General features: G+C 39.3%; 1 protein-coding gene across 1 annotated transcript in view; it reads left to right on the top strand.

The window, feature by feature from the left end:
• The window catches only part of USH2A (usherin), a 938,899-nt gene that overhangs the window by 510,976 nt on the left and 401,602 nt on the right, over window positions 1–26,321 (top strand). The window contains exon 35 of the mRNA XM_027564435.1: window positions 21,927–22,078. Within this exon, the coding sequence (XP_027420236.1) occupies window positions 21,927–22,078 (152 nt within the window). The remainder of the gene's footprint in view (window positions 1–21,926; window positions 22,079–26,321) is intronic.

The raw sequence follows: 26,321 nt of genomic DNA, 5'->3' as shown, positions 1-26,321 counted from the left end.
GTTTAGTGTCTGTCATGTCCAACTCTTTTGTGACCCCATGGACTGTAGCCTGCCAGGCTCCTCTGTCCATGGGATTTTCCAAGCAAGAATACTTGAGTGGGGTGCCATTTCCTTCTCCAGGGCATCTTCCCAACCCAGGGATCAAACCTGCGTTTCTTGCATTGGCAGTTGGATTCTTTACCACTGAGCCACCAGAGAAGCCCATGTCTAGCATATTTGGTAACATTTTAAACTGATTAGAATGTACATATTTTTAAAATACTAAAAGTATAAAAATTAAATTCTTATCCTTTATTAATACTTAGAATTTCTTGTAACACTCTATTGTCTTTACCTATGTAAATTTATGTAAAATAGTTACCCTGTTAGACTGTGACCCACATGAGGGCATGGATTCTATTCACCTTGTTTGCTGTTCTAGTCTCCAGGTTTGGCAGGATGCCAATCAAGGAGGAGATGGATATTAAATAGCTATTGGATGGATTCATGTTTACTGATCCCAAGGACAATATTAAAATAGTAATTGTGTTGATGTGAGAAGCACCAGCATACACATACAGTACACGTAAATACTCATTGACAACACATCTTATAATTATGTAACATAGGTGGGGTGGTTTCAAAGAGAGTGCAAAGGCATCTCCATCATAGCCTGCTGAAGACTCAAAATATATATTAGAGACCCAGGCATTTGGCATATGAATTCTTCTGCCTGGTGATTCTTAGATTGCTGAAAAGAGACAGACAGCACACCATGCTGGGTCTGCTTTACATGCCAGTGTAGGAGGCTGTATTATCATATTGTCACTGCCATCATGATCTGCTAAAGACAGAATGGGCATGAGCTCTGAGCACCCGTTAGACAAGGGTCCCAGGGTCTCCTTGAGAAAGGAACAATGCTTGAGGAGCCTATGGAAACATTTTCCTAGTTCAGCCTTTTATACTGACCCAGCTTTGTGAGAGTTTATACATAGATATGTATCAGGGAAGTGGCAATAATTTCAATAAAAATAGAAAAATTTTAAGAAGTTGATTATTTTTGCAGGCTTATTTATGCATAATACCATGAAGACAATAGAACATTATTGAAAGAATATTTAGTTCAGTTTTTTGAGCATATATTAATATATATCACTTATAGGGATGGGTGGTAAGCATACCAATTAACTGTATATGCTGTCCTTCACCTTAGGAAAGGATATAGAGAAATAAAATTTTAAATGTATATACATGAAGGTGTATACTACTACTACTACTACTACTACTACTACTACTACTACTAAGTCACTTCAGTTGTGTCCAACTCTGTGCAGCCTCACAGATGGCAGCCCACCAGACTCCGCCGTCCCTGGGATTTTCCAGGCAAGAGTACTGGAGTGGGTTGCCATTGCCTTCTCCCATGGAGGTGTATAGGTAAGTGCTAATTAAGTGCTCTACCTATGCAGAGAAAGAAGTATTTGATTTTCTGCTAATACTAATAATACTGCTAAGTCATTTCAGTCATGTCCGTCTCTGTGCGACCCCATAGACGGCAGCCCACCAGGCTCCCCTGTCCTTGGGATTCTCCAGGCAAGAACACTGGAGTGGGTTGCCATTTCCTTCTCCAATGCATAAAAGTGAAAAGTGAAAGGGAAGTTGCTCAGTCATGTCCGACCCTCAGCGACCCCTTGGACTGCAGCTTTCCAGGCTCCTCCGTCCATGGGATTTTCCAGGCAAGAGTACTGGAGTGGGGTTCCATTGCCTTCTCCAATACTAATAGCCACAATTTATAACTATGTGCCAGATACTATCACTTTCATAACTAGCCCATGAAATAGGTACAACATTCAGATGCGGAAACTCAAATTTATAAATATTAAGCAACTTAATTTAGAGAAGGAAATGGCAACCCACTCCAGTACTCTTGCCTGGAAAATTCCACGGACTGAGGAGCCTGGTAGGCTACAGTCCATGGGGTCACAAAGAGTCGGACAGGACTGAGTGACTTCACTTTCACTTTCACTTTGACGCAACTTAATTTCTCTAAGCAAGATAGCTAGTTGATTAGGAATGAATATAAAACAAAGTGTGAATGACTCAAAAATACGTGATTTTATTCATCAAACCTTTCTGCTTCTACTTTTTGTGTAGAAATGCTCATAATGTAGGATTCCATGTAGCCATGTGAAAATATATACAGAATTTTTCTAAGATACTCTTCCTGGTTGAGTATCTCATTCTCAGAGCCAACGGTCTACATTTCTAAGATCTCTGTCCTGATTTTTGTCTTAAGGGTTAACTGTTTTAACATTTTATTTTGAACTCAGTTTAAATAGCCTGAATATGAATCTATTTTCTTTCCTGCAAATGCTGATAGTTCATAGAAGAAATGGATTATAGAATTTGGTGAATCACTTAGGAAAATGGCTTGACAGTTTTGAGCAAACCTTGTGTAACTTTTATGAAACACCTCCCATCAGTTTGTCAGGTAAAATTTCCCAAGCACAGTCTTTTTTCAGATTCCGTTGATTCCATTTTTAGGAGAGCACACCGGTAATAAGGCATTCTTCCACATTGTGAAAGCTGTTCTCTCTTTTCCTTTTTAATTGAAGGATCAAGTATTCACACAGGGAAATATCTGCCACATTCAATCATCATCCGGACCTTGGGGGCAAACCTCAGTTGATATTCACATTGCCACACTGTGCTGGAAAAAAACAAACAAATATGTTTGGAGCATCTATATTCACTATGCATGTTATTTTTATGACACACCAAAGCATTGTTGTTTAATTCTTACAGTAAACAGAATTCTTCAGTGTACACAGAGATACCTTGTATTAAATTTACATCATATTGTACTTGTATTAAATTTCCTTGGTTATATATGACAACCTATTGGGCACCTTAGGAAATACAATTTGACATAACCTGATGAAGAGGCACAAAGATATATATCCCAGTGGATGTGCTTTATGGACAATTATGATTCAGCTTCCCTGTGAAAATTAAACACCTTAAAAATTCTACCATTATGGAAAGAGAAAGGTGATAAACTTCAAACTGCTTATGATAGTGAGCCAGTGGGAATTAAGTATCCATTTTGTGGATTATCCATAGAACTGAATTTGTAGAACTGCATTAAATAACCTGATATACTGTACCTCACAACATAATATTTTTATTTTCTCATAGCTATCTTACTGATCATTAGCATAAGAGAATAAAAGTACAAAAATATGATACAATGCAACATAATAATTTCTCTTAATGTTTTTATGTTGCACATTTTTCTTTTACTTCTTTAAATACTTCCTGTACTTTCCTCCACTCAGACCTGCATCCTTCTAGACTGACCTTTACTCACAGCATCAGTGGACTTCCTCTCTCTCTCTCTTTTCCTTTTGGTTGTCCCTGGGCAGCAACAGCAAGAGATACAAGAGTCAGAGGAGAACAGAGTCTCAGAACTTTCTACCAGGCTCTGGGCTCCAGAGTGGCCTTCCTCCACCAAAGGCTACAGCTTTTATCCAATGGCCCTTTCCTGTCACTCCAGTTCTTTCTCCAGCTTCCTGAGTCTGTTCTCATCCTTTACCTGCAAATATACGGATATTTATTGGCCCCTAGGAGTCCTGACAGTTACTACCTGGGGAGCCATTATTATCACTTGCTGCCTTCCTTTAACTCTACCCTGCTGCTGCTGCTAAGTCGCTTCAGTCGTGTCCGACTCTGTGCGACCTCACAGACAGCAGCCCACCAGGCTCCCCCGTCCCTGGGATTCTCCAGGCAAGAACACTGGAGTGGGTTGCCATTTCCTTCTCTAATGCGTGAAAGTGAAGTCGCTCAGTTGTGTCTGACTCGTAGAGACCCCGTGGACTGCAGCCTACCAGGCTCCTCCGTCCATGGGATTTTCCAGGCAAGAGTACTGGAGTGGGGTGCCATTGCCTTCTAACTCTACCCACATCTCTGTAAATAGTGCCTGCACTAAAGTTTTCTCAATTGTCCATTTTAGTTGTCATCAGATTTCTACTGAGATCCTGACTGATGCCTAAATCTCATTTAATCCACTCTTCACACACAGAATTTGGCAGTGGGGTGGGGGAACTGGGTGTGGGATAAATGTAAAAGCTTTCCTTTATTGTGAGGCTGACAAAAGTAAATAAGTAATCAAACAAAGTCTATCTTGTTACACTTTGTTTTGGCACAGTAGACATTTTTAAAGTAAATAAGGACAGCCGTGCTTGAAAGTTCTAGATGTGCGTTGTTTAATAATCCTGTGATATTTCATTTTTAAATAGCAATCCACTTGTATCACATTGAAAATTTTCAATTTATTATTATGAAATCTTTATTCAGTTCAGTTCAGTTCAGTCGCTCAGTCATGTCCGACTCTTTGCGACCCCATAAATCGCAGCACGCCAGGCCTCCCTGTCTATCACCAACCCCCAGAGTTCACCCAAACTCATGTCCATCGAGTCGGTGATGCCATCCAGCAATCTCATCCTCTGCCGTCCCCTTCTCCTCCTGCCCCCAATCCCTCCCAGCATCAGAGTCTTTTCCAATGAGTCAACTCTTGGCATGAGGTGGCCAAAGTATTGGAGTTTCAGCTTTAGCATCATTCCTTCCAAAGAAATCCCAGGACTGATCTCCTTTAGAATGGACTGGTTGGATCTCCTTTCAGTCCAAGGGACTCTCAAGAATCTTCTTCAACTGCTAAGTCACTTCAGTCGTGTCCGACTCTGTGAGACCCATAGACAGCAGCCCACCAGGCTCCCCCATCCCTTGGGATTCTCCAGGCAAGAACATCTTCTCCAACACCACAGTTCAAAAGCATCAATTCTTCGGCACTCAGCCTTCTTCACAGTCCAACTCTCACATCCATGCATGACCACCAGAAAAACCACAGCCTTGACTAGATGGACCTTTGTTGGCAAAGTAATGTCTCTGCTTTTCAATATGCTATCTAGGTTGGTCATAATTTTCCTTCCAAGGAGTAAGCGTCTTTTAATTTCATGGCTGCAATCACCATCTGCAGTGATTTTGGAGCCCAGAAAAACAGTCTGACACTGTTTCCACTGTTTCCCCATCTATTTCCCATGAAGTGATGGGACCAGATGCCATGATCTTCGTTTTCTGAATGTTGAGCTTTAAGCCAACTTTTTCACTCTCCTCTTTCACCTTCATCAAGAGGCTTTTTAGTTCCTCTTCACTTTCTGCCATAAGGGTGGTGTCATCTGCATATCTGAGGTTATTGATATTTCTCCCAGCAATCTTGATTCCAGCTTGTGCTTCTTCCAGCCCAGGGTTTCTCATGATGTAATCAGCATATAAGTTAAATAAGGAGGGTGACAATATACATCCTTGATGTACTCCTTTTCCTATTTGGAACCAGTCTGTTGTTCCATGTCCAGTTCTAACTGTTGCTTCCTGACCTGCATATAGGTTTCTCAAGAGGCAGATCAGGTGGTCTGGTATTCCCATCTCTTTCAGAATTTTCCACAGTTTATTGTGATCCACACAGTCAAAGGCTTTGGCATAGTCAATAAAGCAGAAATAGATGTTTTTTCTGGAACTCTCTTGCTTTTTCAATGATCCAGCAGATGTTGGCAATTTGATCTCTGGTTTCTCTGCCTTTTCTAAAACCAGCTTGAACATCTGGAAGTTCACGGTTCACGTATTGTTGAAGCCTGGCTTGGAGAATTTTGAGCATTACTTTACTAGCGTGTGAGATGAGTGCAATTGTGTGGTAGTTTGAGCATTCTTTGGTATTGCCTTTCTTTGGGATTGGAATGAAAACTGACCTTTTCCAGTCCTGTGGTCACTGCTGAGTTTTCCAAACTTGCTGGCATATTGAGTGCAGCACTTTCACAGCACAATATTTTAGGATTTGAAATAGCTCAGAGGGAATTCCATCATCTCCACTAGCTTTGTTCTTAGTGATGCTTTCTAAGACCCACTTGACTTCACGTTCCAGGATGTCTGGCTCTAGGTGAGTGATCACACCATCGTGATTATGTGGGTCGTGAAGCTCTGTTTTGTACAGTTCTTCTGTGTATTCTTGCCACCTCTTCTTAATATCTTCTACTTCTGTTAGGTCCATACCATTTCTGTCCTTTATGGAGCCCATCTTCGTATGAAATGTTCCCTTGGTATCTATAATTTTCTTGAAGAGATCTCCAGTCTTTCCCATTTCTTGAAGAGATCTCTAGTCTTTCCCATGAACAGTATGAAAAGATAAAATGATAGGATACTGAAATCTTTACTATAACTAATCAAATAACGGTTTATGAAATTTTTTTTCTTGATGAAGTTGCTTCTCATGCAAGTTCAAAGATAAGTGTCTCAAATAAGCCTTATCTCCTAGCATACCTGAACTAGGTTAGTATCTGCCTTCCCTCCCTCACCCCACATGTTTTATTCTGGTTCTCTTGTTAATCAGTTTTACATACACATAATGCTTTTAGTCTGTCTTCTCACTTAGATTGAAAGGTTTCTGAAGGCGGGGGCCAGGACTGTTTTGATCACTTCTGTATTCCAAGCATGCCTGACACAAAGCACCTCCTCCATAAATATTTGCCAACGAATCAGATTACTGCGGTACTCTGTGGTAAAGAATCTCCCTCCAAGCAGAAGACATGGGTTCGATCCCTGGGTCAGGGAGATCCCCTGAAGAAGGAAATGGCAACCTCCTCCAGTATTCTTGCCTGGGAAGTCCTATGGACAGAGGATCCTGGTGGGCTACAGTCCATGGGGTTGCAAAGAGTTGGACATGAGTTAGCAAATAAACAACAACAGATTACTACACTAGTGGATTACTGAAAATCAAAGCCCAATAGATTTTTTTCCAAAAATTATTTTATAGCTTTTAGTAAGTAGCTGTTTTTTTCACACTGTACTCCTGGGCTTGACTAGGGTAGAGGAGGAATATTACATAAAGAGTTAGCAAACACATTTAAGAAACTGCTACATGGTAGGATGAATGGATAAAAAAGATGTACATATATAATACAATAGAATATTACTCAGCCACTAAAAGAATGAAACAGTGCCATTTGCCACAACATGGATAAAACTCAATATTGTCATACTAAGTGAAGAAAATCAGACAAAGACAAATGATACAAATGAACTTATTTATAAAATAGACTCACAGGCTTATAGAATGAATTTAAGATTACTGGGGGGGAAGGATTTGGGGGGTAAATTGGAAGTCTGGAATTGACATGTACATACTGCTATACATATTTAAAATAATAGATAACCAATAGGGACCTACTGTATAGCTCAAAGAACTCTGTTCAATACTACACAATAACCTAAGTGGGAAAAAATTTGGAAAAGGATATATGTATCAGTGCAACTGACTTTGCTATATACCTGACACTAACAGAACATTGTTAATCAGCTATACTTCAGTATGAAATAAGAAATAGAAAAAAAAGAGAAATTGCTAGGTGATGGCAGACAGCATACAGGTAAGGAATACAGATTTGTCTCAAGTGTGTTTTTCGGAGGTGTGCAGATTAGTTGTTTTTACAAGACATGTGCAGTTTGTAACATAGAGCAGAGTAGGAGGGACAGTCTAAGGAGAGATTCTCGTAACAGACTGGGCTTGAACTCACCCTGGAAGAAAGGAACAGGTCTAAGCTCGCGCCTTTGCATTCATAACACTTACTTCCTAAGGGACTTTCATATACACTCGTTTGATTCTCACGTTCGATCAGTCAGACCACCAAGGCAGGGAAGGGTGCCCGAATTTTATTCAGGAGGAAATAAAAACTTGGAAAATGTGAGCTCCCTGAAAAAGTTTTAAACATGTGTAGTCATGAGAGAATGGCCATGTGCAGTGACAGAAATTTCTTGAAAGGGCAGCCACCAGCTGGGGAGCCTTCCACTTTGCCCTCTGATTTTATGTCTGCAGCTTACTCATTCTCCACAGCATTTAGGACAGTGCCTAGAACATAGTAGATGCTTCATACCGTGTTGTTTGAATGAATAATGATGTCCATGTATAGGCATATAATAGACACTTAAAAATGATTGCCCATAAATGTGTATTTCTCCACTTTCATATTTTTCCTCCTGACAAATCTGGAGTAAACATCTTTTCATGTCAGTATATAGCTTGCCCTCATTTCTTTTCTTGCTTGCTTGAAAGTCATTGAGTAAAACCATAGCTCTAAAGAAATGTACTCAGTCTCATTAATAAGTTGGGAAATAAAAAATAATACCAAATCAAGATAATATTTTATGCAAAAAACACTCGCAAAAATTTAACAGAGTAACTGTATGTGGTCTTTTTGATGATACAGAATGATGACTCACAGACACTATTGGTGTTAATAGGAATCGATGCACTTTGAAAAAGAGTTGTTTTGTCTAGTAAAGTTAAATATATCCCAACAGCTCCACTCCAAAATCTGTACCCTAGGGAACTTGTACACGTGAGCCTCAGGACACATGTACAAAAGTGCTTATAGCTACATTGATCTATCAACCAAAGTGTGGAAATAATCTAAGTATGAACAGTAGAATAGATATATAAATTATACAACAATGAAAATGAGTGAAGTATGGCTATCCTTAACAATATGAAGAGAATCCAGGCATGTTATGTTGAGCAAAAGAATATGCAAAAAATGCATAAATCTGATTTCAAATACAAAGTAGAAAGCCACACAAAGATGCTTTGTTTAGGGATGATTTCCTAGGTAGAGGAGTAAGAACATGATTCTTAAAGTCATCCAAGTTGTCACCCTCCAACTGTTTGGTAAGGCAGAAGGGTGAGTGGAAGGGTTGGAATCACGAAGGACTCATAGGAAATTTCTGGGGTACTTTGCAGTATTCTGTGCTGTAACCTTGGGATGGTTATAAGAGCTTTTCTCCTTGTTTTTAAAACATAACATTTTATGTACTTCTTTTATTATGTTTTATTACATAATTTTTAAAAGAAAAAAATGGGTTTCAAACCTATTTTTCTCACCTATAAAGGGAAAGTAAAACTCTTTCTGCTTTCAAGAATATTTCCGAAGGGCCAAGGTATCTGATTAAATAGTTGTTTTTTCATCAACTTCTGAATTTCAAAGGTTTGTTTCTTCTGTCCGACTCCACAACATGACAGTTTTTGTTTTGTATTTTAATTAAGTGTTGTATTTTGAGATAATTCTAGATTTACATGCAGTTAATAGGAGATAATGCAAAAAAGATCCCATTACCTTTTGTCCAGTTTACCTAAATGGCAACATCTTCCAAAGCTATGGTACACTATTATAAGCATTTATTATGAATATAATAATTATAAATATAAATATTATAAATATAATATTACTATTATAGTAATAAGATTTTGATATTGATTCAGTCAAGATACAAAACAGAGGTAGGACTTTTTTAATCCTCAAAAACATTCTCTTTCTAAATCATTAGATGCAAGTTAGTGTTTTGGTGACAGATTTTTATGAGTTTTTTTGCTGCTAACTTCACAGTCCATCTCTGATAAAAATATTTTCTGACTAGTGACACAGCATTTCAGTCTAACACATCCCAGTCCTAAGCTCATAAGTTTGTTTTATTAAAGAAGAGAAAGTACAGTTGATCCTGGAACAATGTGGGAGGAAAGGCTACTGATTCCCCAAGCAGTAGCTGCTAAGTTGCTTCAGTCGTGTCCGACTCTGTGCAACCCCATAGATGGCAGCCCACCAGGCTCCCCCGTCCCTGGGATTCTCCAGGCAAGAACACTGGAGTGGGTTGCCATTTCCTTCTCCTTGCATGAAAGTGAAAAGTGAAAGTGAAGTCGCTCAGTTGTGTCCGACTCTTAGAGACCCCATGGACTGCAGCCTACCAGGCTCCTCTGTCCATGGGATTTTCCAGGCAAGAGTCCTGGAGTGGGGTGCCATTGCCTTCTCCACCAAGCAGTAGAAAAGCCATATAAAATTATCCTTTGGCATCTGCAGGGGATTGGTTCCAGTATGCTCAAATCTCCACAGTAACCTCTCCGTATTCCCAATTCTGTATCCTTGAATTCAACCAATTGTCAAATTTGAAAGTGAAGTCGCTCAGTTATGTCCGACTCTTTGCGACCCCATGGACTGTAACCTACCAGGATCCTCCATCCATGGGATTTTCCAAGCAAGAATCTTGGAGTGGGTTGCCATTTCCTTCTCCAGGAGATCTTTCTGACCCAGTGATTGAACCCGGGTCTCCTGCATTGTAGGCAGATGCTTTACTGTCTGAGCCACCAGGGAAGTAGAGTGTCTCTGTCAATTGTATAGTACTGTATTTATCTTTTTAAAAAGTCCATGTGTAAGTGAACCCACACAGTTCAAATCCATGGTGTTCAATTTCAAGGGAAGCTGTATATAAAAGTGTTAACAGCAATACGTGAACCGTGAACTTCCAGATATTCAAGCTGATTTTAGAAAAGGCAGAGAAACCAGAGATCAAATTGCCAACATCCACTGGATCATCGAAAAAGCAAGAGAGTTCCAGAAAAACATCTATTTCTGCTTTATTGACTATGCCAAAGCCTTTGACTGTGTGGATCACAATAAACTGTGTAAAATTCTGAAAGAGATGGGAATACCAGACCACCTGACCTGCCTCTTGAGAAATTTGTATGCAGGTCAGGAAGCAACAGTTAGAACTGGACATGAAACAACAGGCTGGTTCCAAATAGGAAAAGGAGTACGTCAAGGCTGTATATTGTCACCCTGCTTATTTAACTTATATGCAAAGTACATCATGAGAAACGCTGGGCTGGAAGAAGCACAAGCTGGAATCAAGATTGCTGGGAGAAATATCAATAACCTCAGCTATGCAGATGACACCACCCTTATGGCAGAAAGTGAAGAGGAACTAAAAAGCCTCTTGATGAAAGTGAAAGAGGAGAGTGAAAAAGTTGGCTTAAAGCTCAACATTCAGAAAACGAAGATCATGGCATCTGGTCCCATCACTTCATGGGAAATAGATGGGGAAACAGTGTCAGACTTTATTTTTCTGGGCTCCAAAATCACTGCAGATGGTGACTGCAGCCATGAAATTAAAGGAGGCTTACTCCTTGGAAGGAAAGTTATGACCAACCTAGACAGCATATTCAAAAGCAGAGACATTACTTTGCCAACAAAGGTCCATCTAGTGAAGGCTATGGTTTTTCCAGTGGTCATGCATGGATGTGAGAGTTGGACTGTGAAGAAGGCTGAGCGCCGAACAATTGATGCTTTTGAACTGTGGTGTTGGAGAAGACTCTTGAGAGTCCCTTGGACTGCAAGGAGATCCAACCAGTCCATTCTAAAGGAGATCAGTCCTGGGATTTCTTTGGAAGGAATGATGCTAAAGCTGAAGCTCCAGTACTTTGGCCACCTCATGTGAAGACTTGACTCATTGGAAAAGACTCTGATGCTGGGAGGGATTGGGGGCAGGAGGAGAAGGGGATGACAGAGGATCAGATGGCTGGATGGCATCACTGACTCGATGGATGTGAGTCTGAGTGAACTCCGGGAGATGGTGATGGACAGGGAGGCCTGGTGTGCTGGGATTCATGGGGTCGTGAAGAGTTGGACACGACTGAGTGACTGAACTGAACTTAACTGAAAGATTTTACTCTTAGAATATGCCATGCACTAAAGATAAAATGTGGCGTCCCACATCCCTGCCTAGGTCATAACTACTTAAGATCGATTTAGGAAGATGTGTATCTAAAAATTATTATTATTATTATTATTATTATTTTGCAGAGTCCCCAGCTGCAGTATTTTATTTATTTTTTTTAATTTTATTTTATTTTTAAACTTTACAATATTGTATTAGTTTTGCCAAATATCAAAATGAATCCGCCACAGGTATACCTGTGTTCTCCATCCTGAACCCTCCTCCCTCCTCCCTCCCCATACTCTCCCTCTGGGTCATCCCAGTGCACCAGCCCCAAGCATCCAGTATCCTGCATCAAACCTGGACTGGCAACTTGTTTCATACATGATATTATACATGTCTCAATGCCATTCTCCCAAATCTCCCCACCCTCTCCCTCTCCCACAGAGTCCATAAGACTGTTCTATACATCAGTGTCTCTTTTGCGGTCTCATACACAGGGTTATTGTTACCATCTTTCTAAATTCCATATATGCGTTAGTATACTATATTGGTGTTTTTCTTTCTGGCTTACTTCACTGTGTATAATAGGTTCCAGTTTCATCCATCTCATTAGAACTGATTCAAGTGTATTCTTTTTAATGGTTGAGTAATACTCCATTGTGTATGTGTGCCACAGCTTTCTTATCCATTCATCTGCTGATGGGCATCTAGGTTGCTTCCATGTCCTGGCTATTATAAACAGTGCTGCGATGAACATTGGGGTACATGTGTCTCTTTCCCTTCTGGTTTCCTCAGTGTGTATGCCCAGCAGTGGTATTGCTGTGTCATAAGGCAGTTCTATTTCCAGTTTTTTAAGGAATCTCCACACTGTTCTCCATAGTGGCTGTACTAGTTTGCATTCCCACCAACAGTGTAAGAGAGTTCCCTTTTCTCCACACCCTCTCCAGCATTTATTGCTTGTAGACTTTTGGATCGCAGCCATTCTGATTGGCGTGAAATGGTACCTCATAGTGGTTTTGATTTGCATTTCTCTGATAATGAGTGATGTTGAGCATCTTTTCATGTGTTTGTTAGCCATCTGTATGTCTTCTTTGGAGAAATGTCTATTTAGTTCTTTGGCCCATTTTTTGATTGGGTCATTTATTTTTCTGGAGTTGAGCTGTAGGAGTTGCTTGTATATTTTTGAGATTAGTTGTTTGTCCGTTGCTTCATTTGCTATTATTTTCTCCCATTCTGAAGGCTGCCTTTTCACCTTGCTAATAGTTTCCTTTGTTGTGCAGAAGCTTTTAAGTTTAATTAGGTCCCATTTGTTTATTTTTGCTTTTATTTCCAATATTCTGGGAGGTGGGTCATAGAGGATCCTGCTGTGATGTATGTCGGAGAGTGTTTTGCCTATGTGCTCCTCTAGGAGTTTTATACGTTGAGATCTTTAATCCATTTTGAGTTTATTTTTGTGTATGGTGTTAGAAAGTGTTCTAGTTTCATTCTTTTACAAGTGGTTGACCAGTTTTCCCAGCACCACTTGTTAAAGAGATTGTCTTTAATCCATTGTATATTCTTGCCTCCTTTGTCAAAGATAAGGTGTCCATATGTGCGTGGATTTATCTCTGGGCTTTCTATTTTGTTCCATTGATCAATATTTCTGTCTTTGTGCCAGTACCATACTGTCTTGATAACTGTGGCTTTGTAATAGTTTCTTCACTCTGTGTGGGTTTATACAGGTGGCTTGTCAAGGTTTCTTGGTTAGGGAAGCTTGTGTCGGTGTTCTGGTGGGTGGAGCTGTATTTCTTCTCTCTCCTTTCGAAGACTTTGGTTGCTTTTCTGGGTGCCTGATGTCCTCTGCTGGCATTCAAAAGTTGTTTTGTGGAATTTACTCGGTGTTTAAATGTTCTTTTGATGAATTTTGGGGGGATAAAGTGTTTTCCCCGTCCTACTCCTCTGACATCTTAGATCCTCCCCCCCTATTTTTTCTTTTTAATATTTTCAGCTACCTCACTTGTCTCTAGTTACATGATCTTCCTTATACCAGTCTATTATATATGTCATTCTAGGTTAATTTTTCTAAGGAAGACTTTCATTTTGCCCCTGGTTAGTACATGAAAATGTGAAAATGTCGATGGTTCTCCTTTGTATCATAAAATCCCAATTCCTTCAAACAGCATTCAAGGTCCTAACTTCCCTTTGAAGGCTTATTTCTATTAAACTTGAACCAATTACAACAACAAAAAATAACAAAATACTGGTCTATTATTGGAGAAGGAAATGGCAACCCACTCCAGTGTTCTTGCCCGGAGAATCCCAGGGATGGGGGAGCCTGGTGGGCTGCCGTCTATGGGGTCGCACAGAGTCGGACTCGACTGAAGCGACTTAGCAGCAGCAGCAGCAGCAGCAGCAGCAGCAGGATATCTTAACTATACCTTGTACTTACTTGTTTCCACACATTGGTAAATATAGTTTCTCCACCAGGAACATCTTTCTGAATCATTGCTTTTTCTTTCTTATTGGAGAACCTATGGAAGACACAGCTTCCTTGCATGGAAGACTTGACTGCTCTGAAAAGCTTTTAGGACTCACTTTAGCCAGGGTGATTGTTCCCTGCTAGAAGCATCTGTATTTAACTGGTTATACCTTTTGTTGGGTGTAAAGGTTTTGTGGTGCTGATTACTCATCTGTTAGATTGTTGTTTAATTAGACCTGTGTTTTTAACCCTTGCCTTACTTCCATAAAGGTAGATACTATTTCTTTCTGTCTCTCAAAGTACCAAGAAAGTACCTTTCAGGTAATTGACTCTCAATAAATATATGGTAATTTTTCATTGAGCTCAGCCTAATTGCTTTTAGGGCTAGAGCATGTTCATCAATTCTTAATTTGAGTGGATTTCCCACATATTTTAGAAGAGAAAATTAGGCTGAAAATGGATAACAAGAGTAGTGGCAGTGATGTGATGAGATTGCCAGGTTCTACCCCTTAATTTCTCCTTGTATGACTTTGGGAAATAGCTTAGTTCCTCTAAGACTGTATTCTCTCATCTTCATAACAAGGAAACTGCTATGTTCTAAATTGTTCTAATTTCTTGGTGTTGTCAATTTTAAAAGAAATAACTCATATAAACCATACAGCCTATTGTCTGACTCAAAGTAAGTGTTCAGTGCATTTTATAAATTAATAAAGTGTTTTATAATCTCAAAAATACTTCAGTTCAATTCAGTTGCTCAGTCATGTCCAACTCTTTGTGACCCCATGGACTATAGCACACCAGGCTTCCCTGTCCATCACCAACTCCCGGAGTTTACTCAAACTCATGTGCATTGAGTTGGTGATGCTGTCCAACCATCTTATCCTCTGTTGTCCCCCTCTCCTCCCACCTTCAAGCTTTCCCAGCATCAGGGTCTTTTCCAGTGAGTCAGTTCTTCACATCAGGTGGCCAAAGTATTGGAGTTTCAGCTTCAGCATCAGTCCTTCCAATGAATATTCAGGACTGATTTCCTTTAGGATAGACTGGTTGGATCTCCTTGCTGTCCAAAAGACTCTCAGGAGTCTTCTCAACCCCATAGTTCAAAAGCATCAATATTTTAGCACTCGGCTTTCTTTATAGTCCAACTCTCACATCCATACATGACTACTGGAAAAACCAAAGGTTTGACTAGATGAACATTTGTTGGCAAAGTAATGTCTCTGCTTTTTAATATGCTGTCTAGGTTGGTCATTGGAGAAGGCAATGGAACCCCACTCCAGTACTCTTGCCTGGAGAATCCCATGGATGGAGGAGCCTGGTAGGCTGTGGTCCATGGGGTCGCGAAGAGTCGGACATGACTGAGCGACTTCACTTTCACTTTTCACTTTCACATTTCACTTTCACACATTGGAGAAGGAAATGGCAACCCACTCCAGTGTTCTTGCCTGGAGAATCCCAGGGACGCTGGAACCTGGTGGGCTGCTGTCTATGGGGTCGCACAGAGTCGGAGACGACTGAAGCGACTTAGCAGCAGTAGCAGCAGCAGCTAGGTTGGCCACAGCTTTTCTTCCAAGGAGTAAGCATCTTTTAGTTTCATGGCTGCAATCACCATCTGCAGTGACTTTGGAACCCCCCAAAAATAAAGCCTCTTACTATTTCCATTGTCTCCCCATCTATTTGCCATTAACTGATGGTACCAGATGCCATGATCTTGGTTTTCTGAATGTTGATTTTAAACCATTTTAAGAACTTAATATTTTACTTATCCCAAAGTTATTCATATGTGTCTTGTGCTGTAGTCAAAGAAGGAAATGTATCTTCTTAGACTTCATTTTAAAAGTCCAGTAGATTATATTCACTCATTTTTGTAACTCACATTGGGAATCTGAGGTCAATAAAAATTGTTGTGTTAAGAGATATTTTAGACTTATTGCTTATTAATGTATGTTTTGGTAACTGAATTGTACAATGTTTCATATCATACCTAATTCCATTTACATCAAAATATTTGCTAATAAAAACAAGTTATGAAATCTGCTTGCCTATTTTGATAAGAAATGGGATTTTTTTCAAATGACATTTCTTATCATCTACAAATTTACCAGGAAATTTAACTTTGTGTCCTTAACTCAATATTTCTTAATAAATGGTCTTAAAAACAGATGAAATGTCTTGTTTTAAGCTCTTTTGATGGGGGACATATCTGAGTTCCAGCTCTAAAACACAACAGTATCCCACTTCAGTCCTACCTTGAGATCTGACAGTAGCTGGTAAGACCTAGACCGAAAGGCAGAAAAGCCAGAGAGGCCAGCACCACTAGTCTGTTTTATCCCCACAACATGTTTACCCCAACTTTCTGGGACAGGGAACTCATCTTGCTAGTTAGTACTCAGCCAAGGCCTGATTGATCACTGACTGCATGTAGTATGATCAGATGTGTGTTTTGAAAACTGCCCTTCTGTGTTATGAAGAATGAATTCTGTGGGAGCATGAATAATGCATCAAAACAGGAGATGTAAGAGACATGGGTTCGATTCCTGGGTTGAGAAGATCCCCTGGAGTGGGAAATGGCAACCCACTCCAGTATTCTTGCCTGGAGAATCAACGTGGACAGAGGAGCCTGCGGGTACAGTACATGGGGTCGCAGAGAGGGACACGACTGACGTGACTTAACACACACACGCTATTCTATTATGAGATGATGGCAGAGTGGACTAGATAGCCATGGATATGGAGATAGGGAAGGATCAATTTGGAATGTAAGATCTCCAGGACTGAGGATGGAGTTGGTGTGGTGGATGAAGTAGACAAGAGTGTCCAAAATGATTTAAAAGGCAGACTGCATTTTTTTTCAGTGTACATTGTTTTTATAATTGACCTTTTTGTCCTTTCTACAAATACTGTCTAATATAGGTTACCTATAGAATGCTGGGAAATTGTGTGTGTGTGTGTGTGAGAGAGAGAGAGAAAGAAAGAGCTCATGTCCATTGAGTCTGGACTTCAGTCTAATTTATCCCCAAAGTCAGGTGCATACAGGATAGTAAAAATAGTGAGCAGTTAACTGTCACAAATCTCACTTAATTTCATTCTCAGCTCGTTTGCATTGTGCTCATCTGACTCTGAACCCTTGTCTCAGCGACTGTCTATTATTTCTTTATCCTTAGTTCCAAATGTCATGGTTATCTAGTTTCTCAGCAGATCTTGCTAGGGTTGACTTGCTAGAGTCAGGTAGACAAAACAAAGAAGTTACATTTGAGAGGCTGTCACTGAGGGAGGATGGAGAAGTCAAAATGGAGACACGGGCATGAATGAAATATAGCCACTAAGTGATGTTAACAGGAAAAGCTGGCTAAGTGTCCTCCACCTACTCAGTCCTGGAGGGTATCAATGAATTAGTGAATATAGTCTCTGGTGTCCATAACGCACAGTTTGAATCCTCACAAAATGATTCTCTTATATTCATTATAGCCTCTGTGAAAAGACAGGAAAGTGTGTAGTGCTTGCTGGAAAGAATTCCTTCAAAAATGGTTAAGATTTTTAAGTTTGCACTTCATGGATGAGATTTAGTTATAATGAAAATTAACTCCTATAAAATATCTCATTTCCCAATATGTCAGACAAATGAGATATTATGCACATAATCCCAGCAGAAAAGAAATTCTCTGTTCCCCAATTATGTAAGAAAAGGGAAATATTGATTTGGGTACTTTCTATTTCAGTGTTGAAAAGCAGATCAAGTAGGTAGCATTCCAGGGGTCTTAAAATTTCTTTAAGAGCTTCTGCAACATGTGATTTGCACATAAGTGCAATAGCGTAAGTGATTTGTGCACCGGGTGCCCATTGCATGGAATGATTGCTTATCAGAGTGCCCGGCACATAATAATTTCTTGTCTTTTTTATTATTGGGCTTCCCAAATGGTGCTAGTGGTAAAGAACCCATCTATCAATGCAGGAAACATAAGAGACACAGGTTCATCCCCTGGGTCAGGAAGATTGCCTGGAGGAGGGCATGGCAACCCATTCCAGTATTCCGGCCTGGAAAATCCCACAGACAGAGGAGCCTGGTGGGCTGCAGTCTATAGGGTCGCAAAGAGTCGGACACGCCTGAAGCAACTTAGCACACACACAGACATTATTATTAGCGTGATTTTTATCTGTATTTCTTCTCTTAAACCAAGTGCTAGTTGGTTTTTCACTATGTATCTCTCACGTCTTAATTTTAATTCACTCGTTCTTTCGGGTGTCAAGTATTAAATGACATTAGATGGTCACCATAGAATAAAGGAGAGCAGATGCTGGCGGTCGCACTATTTTGTGGAGCCAGAGTGGTACATGAAATATTCTCAAAAACAAGCTGGATGTTTTCTTTCTTCCTGTTTCTACCCTCCTAGCAGTGCCTCCTCTTGGTGAAACTTTCTAGAAAGTCAACCAGCAAGGGAGCTAAAAATGTATTGTGTTGGCTCTTGGGCTCAGTGTGCAGACCAGGCTCTAGAAGTGTGGACGTGTCAGCTGTCATCAGATGACTTAGGTGAATTACCAGTTGAGCTGTTCGGTCTCCGTGCCTACCTTTCTACCTTCCACTGCTGATGATAATCACTGCTTGCTTCCACTCCAAATGGTGCTACCAAGTGTTGAACAAATGAATATGCTCTTACCCTCTGTCCCCATAGTCATATCTGGGTGGTATTAACTCCCCTTTCAGTTTAGATATATCCCACCTGGATATCCTATAACTTAAAACCTAAACTGTAAACCAACTTTCTTTATATAAATCAACAGAGAAGAGGAGGAGGGAAAATTAGTTATTATATATAAATCTCTATATAATAAGCAAGAAATAAAAAAATGACACCTTCAACGCTTGTTTCTATAACTACTTAAGGCCATGGTTGATATTTACAATTTCTTCCATTTGATGTCAGCCCCTAGCCGCGATCAAGGGCCCCCGCCCTGAAGGGAAACGTCAGTTCCGCTCAGAATTCATTAACCAAGCAGGTCCAGCTGTTTAGTCACTCGATTGTGGTCCACTCTTTGCGACCCCAGGGACTGTCGCCCAACGAAACGTTTATTATTAAAAGCTCTATGTCCTTAGTGGTTGTGGCTTAAGTTGCTTTAGACTTCCAATCGTCACATGATTGGATCTGTCAGACAAAGGGGTGCCCTTGAGAAAGTCCAGGATGTCAGCATGTGGAAGGAAGCTAATTCCTCCTCCCTCATAGTAACTTTTTCTTTGCATGTTGTTATGGTTGCACAAAGATCCCAAGTTGCCAGATAATATTCTTGTTTCTAATTTACTGGTACCTTGGTGCCCCATGATGTAAGCGTTCCTTTTTGTGAGTAGAGAAAGCACGAATAGTTTGGAGAGCATATTAACTATAATACTGGAAGGGAACATGCTGACTAAAAAGTTAACAGAAATAATTCATGTAAAGCATACAACCTTTTGTCTGACTCAACATAAGTGTTCAGTACATTTTTAATAATAAAGTGTTTTATAATTTCAAAAACACTTACATGACATTTTAAAAAATGATCTTAAGAAAGATTCTCACATTTTCTCACTATGGAAAAACCAGCATCAAATACTGGTCCTGAGTTCAAAGCAGTTAAAGCATCCTACAGGGATTCCAGATCCACAGGGTGACGCAGCTTGGGCTGTAATGTACATTTCCAAAGGCCATTTCTGCAATTTCCCAGGCTATGGGTTAATGAGATATAAGATGGGTCACTTCCATAATATTAATTCACTTCCCCTTTCTTTTATTATAAACTGATTTCTTAATCAAAAGCAACATTGTAAGGGATATTGTGACAACAGGCACAGCATTTCATAAGTTCACAGATGATGGTGCTGCCAGAACATTGTGAAGGTTTTAGAAATGAGCAACTCCCACCCAGGAGAGCAGGACGCTTATGATGTCTTCTGGTGTTATGATTGCCTGAGTGATGCTGTCCCTGATACAATGATGAATGAAGGCTTGATCTACTTTTAAGACATTCAGAAGACCAGATCTGTTGTTCATAAAACTGAGAGTCAGTTCTCCAGGAAGACAGCTCTCAAGAACTCTCTTGATGACATTTGGTTTTGCTAGTTTTCTATTGCAAATTTCATTCCTTCTCAAAATACTGTTTTGAGCTATCCTATAATATCAACCTTTTAACGAGTTTTTTTTTTTTTTTAAATATTTCAGGTATCTAGGTATCCTTTTCTCCCTATAGTGTTAAATTTTCATTCTGTTTAGATTCTGGTATTATTGCTATGCTGTATATAAGTTAATTTATTCATTTAGTCAATATTTTTTAAGTGCCTACTTCCCAGGGTGCTAGTGGTAAAGAACCTTCCTGGCAATGCAGGAGATGCTGGAGACACAGATTTGATCCCTGGGTAGGGAAGATCTCCTGGAGAAGGGCACAGGAACCCATTCCAGTATTTATGCCCAGGAAATCCCATGAACAGAGGAGCCTGGTGGGCTACAGTCCGTGGGGTTGCAAAGAGTCAGACACGACTGATGCAGCTTAGCATAAACAATGTTTTAGGCACCGTGCTAAGCTCTAGAAACATACAGGTGAGGAAGTCAAGATTACCTTGGGGAGCCTATAGCCCATTGGAGATGTCAGGCAATTACGTAAGGAATAATAATACTAATAATGTGAGAAGTGGCTAAGTGCTACAGTGGAGATGTGCTGTTTGCTAGTGGAGAAGAACCTAACATCCGTCTTCAAGGAAGACTGTCTGACAGAAGAATGGTTAAGACAATTCTTCAAGGGCACACTCAGGATGCCACTGTGAAAGTAATTTACCTCTGAAAGACATTCTCATTTAGCATGTAAGCAAAGTTCTGTTTCTTAACATATGATGTTTAATGAGTGGGGATATTTCCAGTGGGCAAAGATCCCTAACCTCCTTTTATTTTTTTTAATATAAATTTATTTATTTTAATTGGAGGTTATTTACTTTACAATATTGTATTGGTTTTGCCATACATCAACATGAATCCACCACAGGTATACATGTGTTCCCCATCCTCAACCCCCCTCCCTCCACCCTCCCCGTACCATCCCTCAAGAAGGTGCCCCATCCCACCCAATGCACATTGGAACGGAAGAAATCAAATGATTATATTCATTAGCCCTGCAGTCTCTCAAATCTCTGTTAGTTGATTTCATGAAAGTACACGTAACTTCTAAAACAAATTTGAGTTGATCATTAAATCTCGCAAATCATAGCTTCTCTACCCTGTACATGAGTGTCTCATGAATGGATCTGTGAAAGTGCGTGGGGTTTACATTTAGGTGATTCAGTGTTGTAATTGAGAGCACGGGCTCTGGAGCCAGATTCAAATCCTGATTCCCATATTTGCCAGCTCTGTGACCTTGAGCAAGTTACCTAAGTTATCTGTACCTGACTTGGCTCATCTATGAAATAGTGATGATTATACTGCGCTTATTATAGTAGTACTGTGAGGAGAGAGTTCAAAAAGAGGATGCACTTGGAACAGTGCCTGGTGCATCCTGAGTCACACATAATGCATTACCAAACAGGGCTATTGGACTTCTAAAGCACATCTATCAGGATATCATTTTAGAAAACAATGCACATTGTAAATGTACTTACGTTATTCATTTCTGATATGGAACACCAATGACAGCAGTTAACATGATGCAATAGAAAGCTTCCTATTCTGGGACTCGGTTTCTATTTGTGCCTCTATACTAATTAGCTTAACAATTTGAGATTCAAGAGTTTAAAGCCTGTTTTATCCTTTGGAAAGAGATAGGATTTAGACTAAGGGAGAGACTGTGATTCCATGCAATTAGAAATTGCATCAAGAAGTACATGCTTCTTTTAAGACCTTTGCTATTGTCTAACAATCATAGTAAAAGACAATTATTATTGCCTTCCCAGGTGTTATCACAAGTTACGGGCTGTATCTCGATGGTATATTAATTCACAACTCCTCAGAACTCAGTTGTCATGCTTCTGGATTCGCTCCTTGGAGCTTGCATTCCTTCAGGGTCCAAGCCTGCACGGCCAGAGGTTGTGCTCTGGGCCCACTGGTGAGTGTGGCAATTTACGTCCCGGGTATGTACTAAATGTCAGATGACAATGAATAGGCGACTCTCCACAGCTAGCCTTTCAAGTAGGAGGGGAGATGTTCTTTTTATAAAATTTCATTTAAGAGTTAGTAGGATTTTATATTCAACATAAATTTTAAGATTGCACATAGGTCTAGTGAAGGACAAAATCTACATTTTATTGAAATTTCAAAAGGTAGGTTGACCAGGCAGGCTTGCCTAATATAGTGACATATTTAAAGTGGATGCTTTTCTTCCTAGTAAGAAGTAAGTGTCTGATTAAAAAGTGAAAATAATTGAAAGGCCCTAACTGTCACAATATGGCAACACTGCTCCCCAACAAGTATGTTAATCAATTCAAAGATTGAGTTTGCCTCATCCATTAGAATAACACATTTTAATTTTATTAGTGTGATATATTCATAAGAACGGTATTGAAAATGTCGTTAATATCAGATTTTGATATCCACATTTCAGAAATCTTTATCTATATATATTTCAATAGTAATTAAAAGATTGACAAAATTGTGCTTTTTATTACTGGTATAATTTCCAAAACCCAATTAATTGTATGTAATTCTCATAGACCAGCTTGACATTCTTCAGTCTCAAAACATCACATTTTACTCTTGTGCATATTTCTTGATCAATTAGACTTAGCTTCTTTTAAGGGAAATATTCATTTTTGATATTTTTTGGCTATATTTGCTAATGGCCTATCATTTTAATGTACTCTGTCTTCACTGAAGAGTGCATTGTATAAATATTACCCTTGAAAAACAGCTCTACCATTTAAATTTTTGCTTCCTTAGTTTTGATCACACCTCCCATTTTGCTTCAGAGATTGGTGGCTTTCCAAGCTGCTAACATCATCTATCAGTGGAGCTGAGCTGTAGTCTTTATTGCCATTAAGTATTTCATAGCCTAGACCCCTCTGACGGTTACTTACTCTTAAAAGCAGGAATGGCAACAGGCCAGCCTTTCTTCTCCATTCAAAAAAAGAAAAAGAAACAAAAGAACATTTGCCATGAGCTTGAAAGTGAGGCTTTTTCAAAAAAAAATAAACTGCAGGTTGTGGTCCCAGCTACTAAACTGGGTCCCACTCTGCCTCCTGGGGTTCTGGTCACTGTAGACAAGGGGGACACGGTTATCGATCTGTGTCCTGTGCAGATAGTAGGTGATGTTGACCTGAAGGAATCAAAGGCATAAAACCCCGATAGAAAGGGGGAAACGGAATTGGATTGTAAAACCCTGCTCTCCAAAGCCTCACGTGTTGTAGACTCAGTCTTAGCTTAAAGGACAGAGTTATTTTCTCCCCTTGGTCCTCTTCTTTATCCTGTGCTCAATATGCAAACACTTTTCCCAAGTCAATGATCCATCTCTAGTCACTGGGATGGAATAGCAATATCTTTATTTAGAACAAGTCAGTTCGGTGCTGCCAAGAAGTTAAAACCCATGATCTTCAATTGATTTCTAATTTTTTTTTTTTTACCAATTATAATATATATCATGCCCATAAGAGATCCCATATTTGAGTACTTTAGATAGCCCTGGATATCTATCACAATCATAAAAGATATTACAGATTCAACTCTTGTCAATGGTTTTTTTCAATGTGTTATTGATTTAAGAAATCTAGGAATCACATCTTAAAAGCCAGACTTTCCTATCATTAAATTATACACACACACATACACACACACACACACACATTCAGTTCAGGTCAGTTGCTCAGTTGTGTCCAACTCTTTGCGGCCCCTTGGACTGTAGCACACCAGGCTTCCCTGTCCATCACCAACTCCCAGAGCTTGTTCAGACTCATGTCCTCGAGTCAGTGATGCCATCCAACTATCTCATCCTCTGTCATGGTCTTCTCCTCCTGCCTTCAATATTATCCAGAATCAGGGTCTTTTCCACTGAGTCAATTCTTCACATCAGGTGGCCAAAGTCTTTATATGCATACACACACACACACACACACACACACACACATATATACACACACATAATATGGCTAAATTTTGTTGAATATCACATATATCATCATGTTTGTGCCCAGTTATGTCCAACTCTTTGCAAGCCCATGGACTGTAGCCTGCTAGGTTTCTCTGTCCATAGAATTTTCCAGGCAAGAATACTGGAGGGGGTTTGCGAATTCCTACTGCAGGGGTATCATTAATTATATATAAACATATGTTATCATATATACATTTTGTATGCTGCTGCTACTGCTGCTAAGTCGCTACAGTCGTGTCCGACTCTGCGACCCCAGAGATGTCGGCCCACCAGGCTCCCCCATCCCTGGGATTCTTCAGGCAAGAACACTGGAGTGGGTTGCTGTTTCCTTCTCCAATGCATGAAAGTGAAAAGTTAAAGGGAAGTCGATCAGTCGTGTCCGACTCCTAGGGACCCCATGGACTGCATACCACCAGGTTCCTCCGCCCATGGGATTTTCCAGGCAAGAGTACTGGAGTGGGTTGCCATTGCCTTCTCCGATACATATTGTATACTTATCACTTAAAGGTATTCTTTATCTAAAGGCCACTGTTGTAACAAATATTTCATTGAAACAAAAAAGTTATGGTTTTTATTTTTAAATCTTTTAAATCCAACATTAAGTTTTCTAAAGAGTCAAACTTTTGTTCGCCTAACAACGTTTCTTAATAATAACTCTTGGTTTTTAGAAACAGAGGACTGTTTCACATCTCTTACATATTTAATATCATTGTTTTTCATGCACATAGGGAAATACCATTCAGTGTTTCCTATGACAAATATGCTTAATAGTGTTAAATGTAGTCTGGTTCACCCTCAAATTTTTCAGTGTTGCTCATGTAATAAAAAACAGTTTAAAAGTATGACAAATTTGATAAAATAGAATATTTTAAAAATAAAATACATAAATTACATATCCTTACCGTCTTAATGTAGTATTACGTGCTCAGTCACTTCAGCCGTGTCCAACTCTTTGTGACCCTGTAGCCCACCAGGCTCCTCTATCCATGGGATTTCCCAGGCAAGAATCCTGGAGTGGGTTGCCATGAATATATACATGGTAATCTTCCCGATGCAGGGATGGAACCCATGTCTTCTGTGTCTTCTGCATTGCCGGTGGATTCTTTACCACTGAGCCGGCTCGATATGTTTTGTGCCTAACCAAGTGTATTCCCTGATATTTGTTATTTAGAAGAAATTATTCTGTACCATCTGGGGGAAAAAAAAAAAAAGATTTCTGTGTAGTTTGTTCGGTTCTTGTTCATTTATACAATGTATTTGGCTTTAAAGAAGTTCCAGTGTAAAAAGCAATTTACAATGCCTTTAATTAAAATTTTAAGATGCTAATATGCATTGTCAAATTAAATCCAGTAACTGAGGTTTCATAAATATGTGAAATAACAAAAAAATTAACAGAAAATACAACAGGGAAGAACTTTTTAAATGCTTTCCTTTTTTCAATTATATTGTTGAATTGCAATTAGAAATAAACTCTTAACATTTTGTGTTTATACAATAAGTTTATACAATAAAATGCAATGAATTTGTCCATAGGAAGATCACTTTGCTGTTTTTTTTTCTCTTGTCCACTGTTGGGTAACAATGGTAGAGTCTAAGATGGGAAATTTCATGGCTGTATTTGGCCTTGGAACACTCATTGGATTCAGTTCTCCAAGGACCTTCTTAAGGATGAAGTGTGAAACTATAGGTCACAGCTGTGTAATATGGTTATAGAGCTGCCTTGGTTTCTTGCTGATGGCACGTTACACAGATAAACACACCCAACACACATGTAATACATATACAGATTTCTGATACATTATAAGAGTTTTATTAAGGATAAAATTTTTGTTAAAATGTTTGTTTTCCTTGCACAGTTCTTCTCAATTTTTTTTGTGTGTGTCAGGGGAAGTTTTCAGGTGAACCAACTTAACCTTCAGAATGGCCTTTCTTAGCATTTTCTTAAGGCAAGGTTGATAAACAAAGTGTAAATTAAAACAAAAAAGAGCAAAAGAGTCCACCTGCCAAATTTAATATAGAGTGAAGTACTGAAATATTTATCCATATACATAAGGAGATTTTAAAACTATATTTTTATTTTGAATTAACTAGATATGTAATTATCTGGATTTGTACTTAATTCTTCAACTTTGTGAGTTTTATTTTATCGGGAACACTTTAAAATCACTTTCTATGCAATAATTTGAACTATATACATAGACATTATGAA

Source organism: Bos indicus x Bos taurus, chromosome 16, assembly GCF_003369695.1.
Source record: "Bos indicus x Bos taurus breed Angus x Brahman F1 hybrid chromosome 16, Bos_hybrid_MaternalHap_v2.0, whole genome shotgun sequence".
Taxonomy (NCBI): Eukaryota; Metazoa; Chordata; class Mammalia; order Artiodactyla; family Bovidae; genus Bos; species Bos indicus x Bos taurus.
Note: the sequence above shows the minus strand (reverse complement) of the source record. Positions and strands in the feature narration are given on the sequence as shown.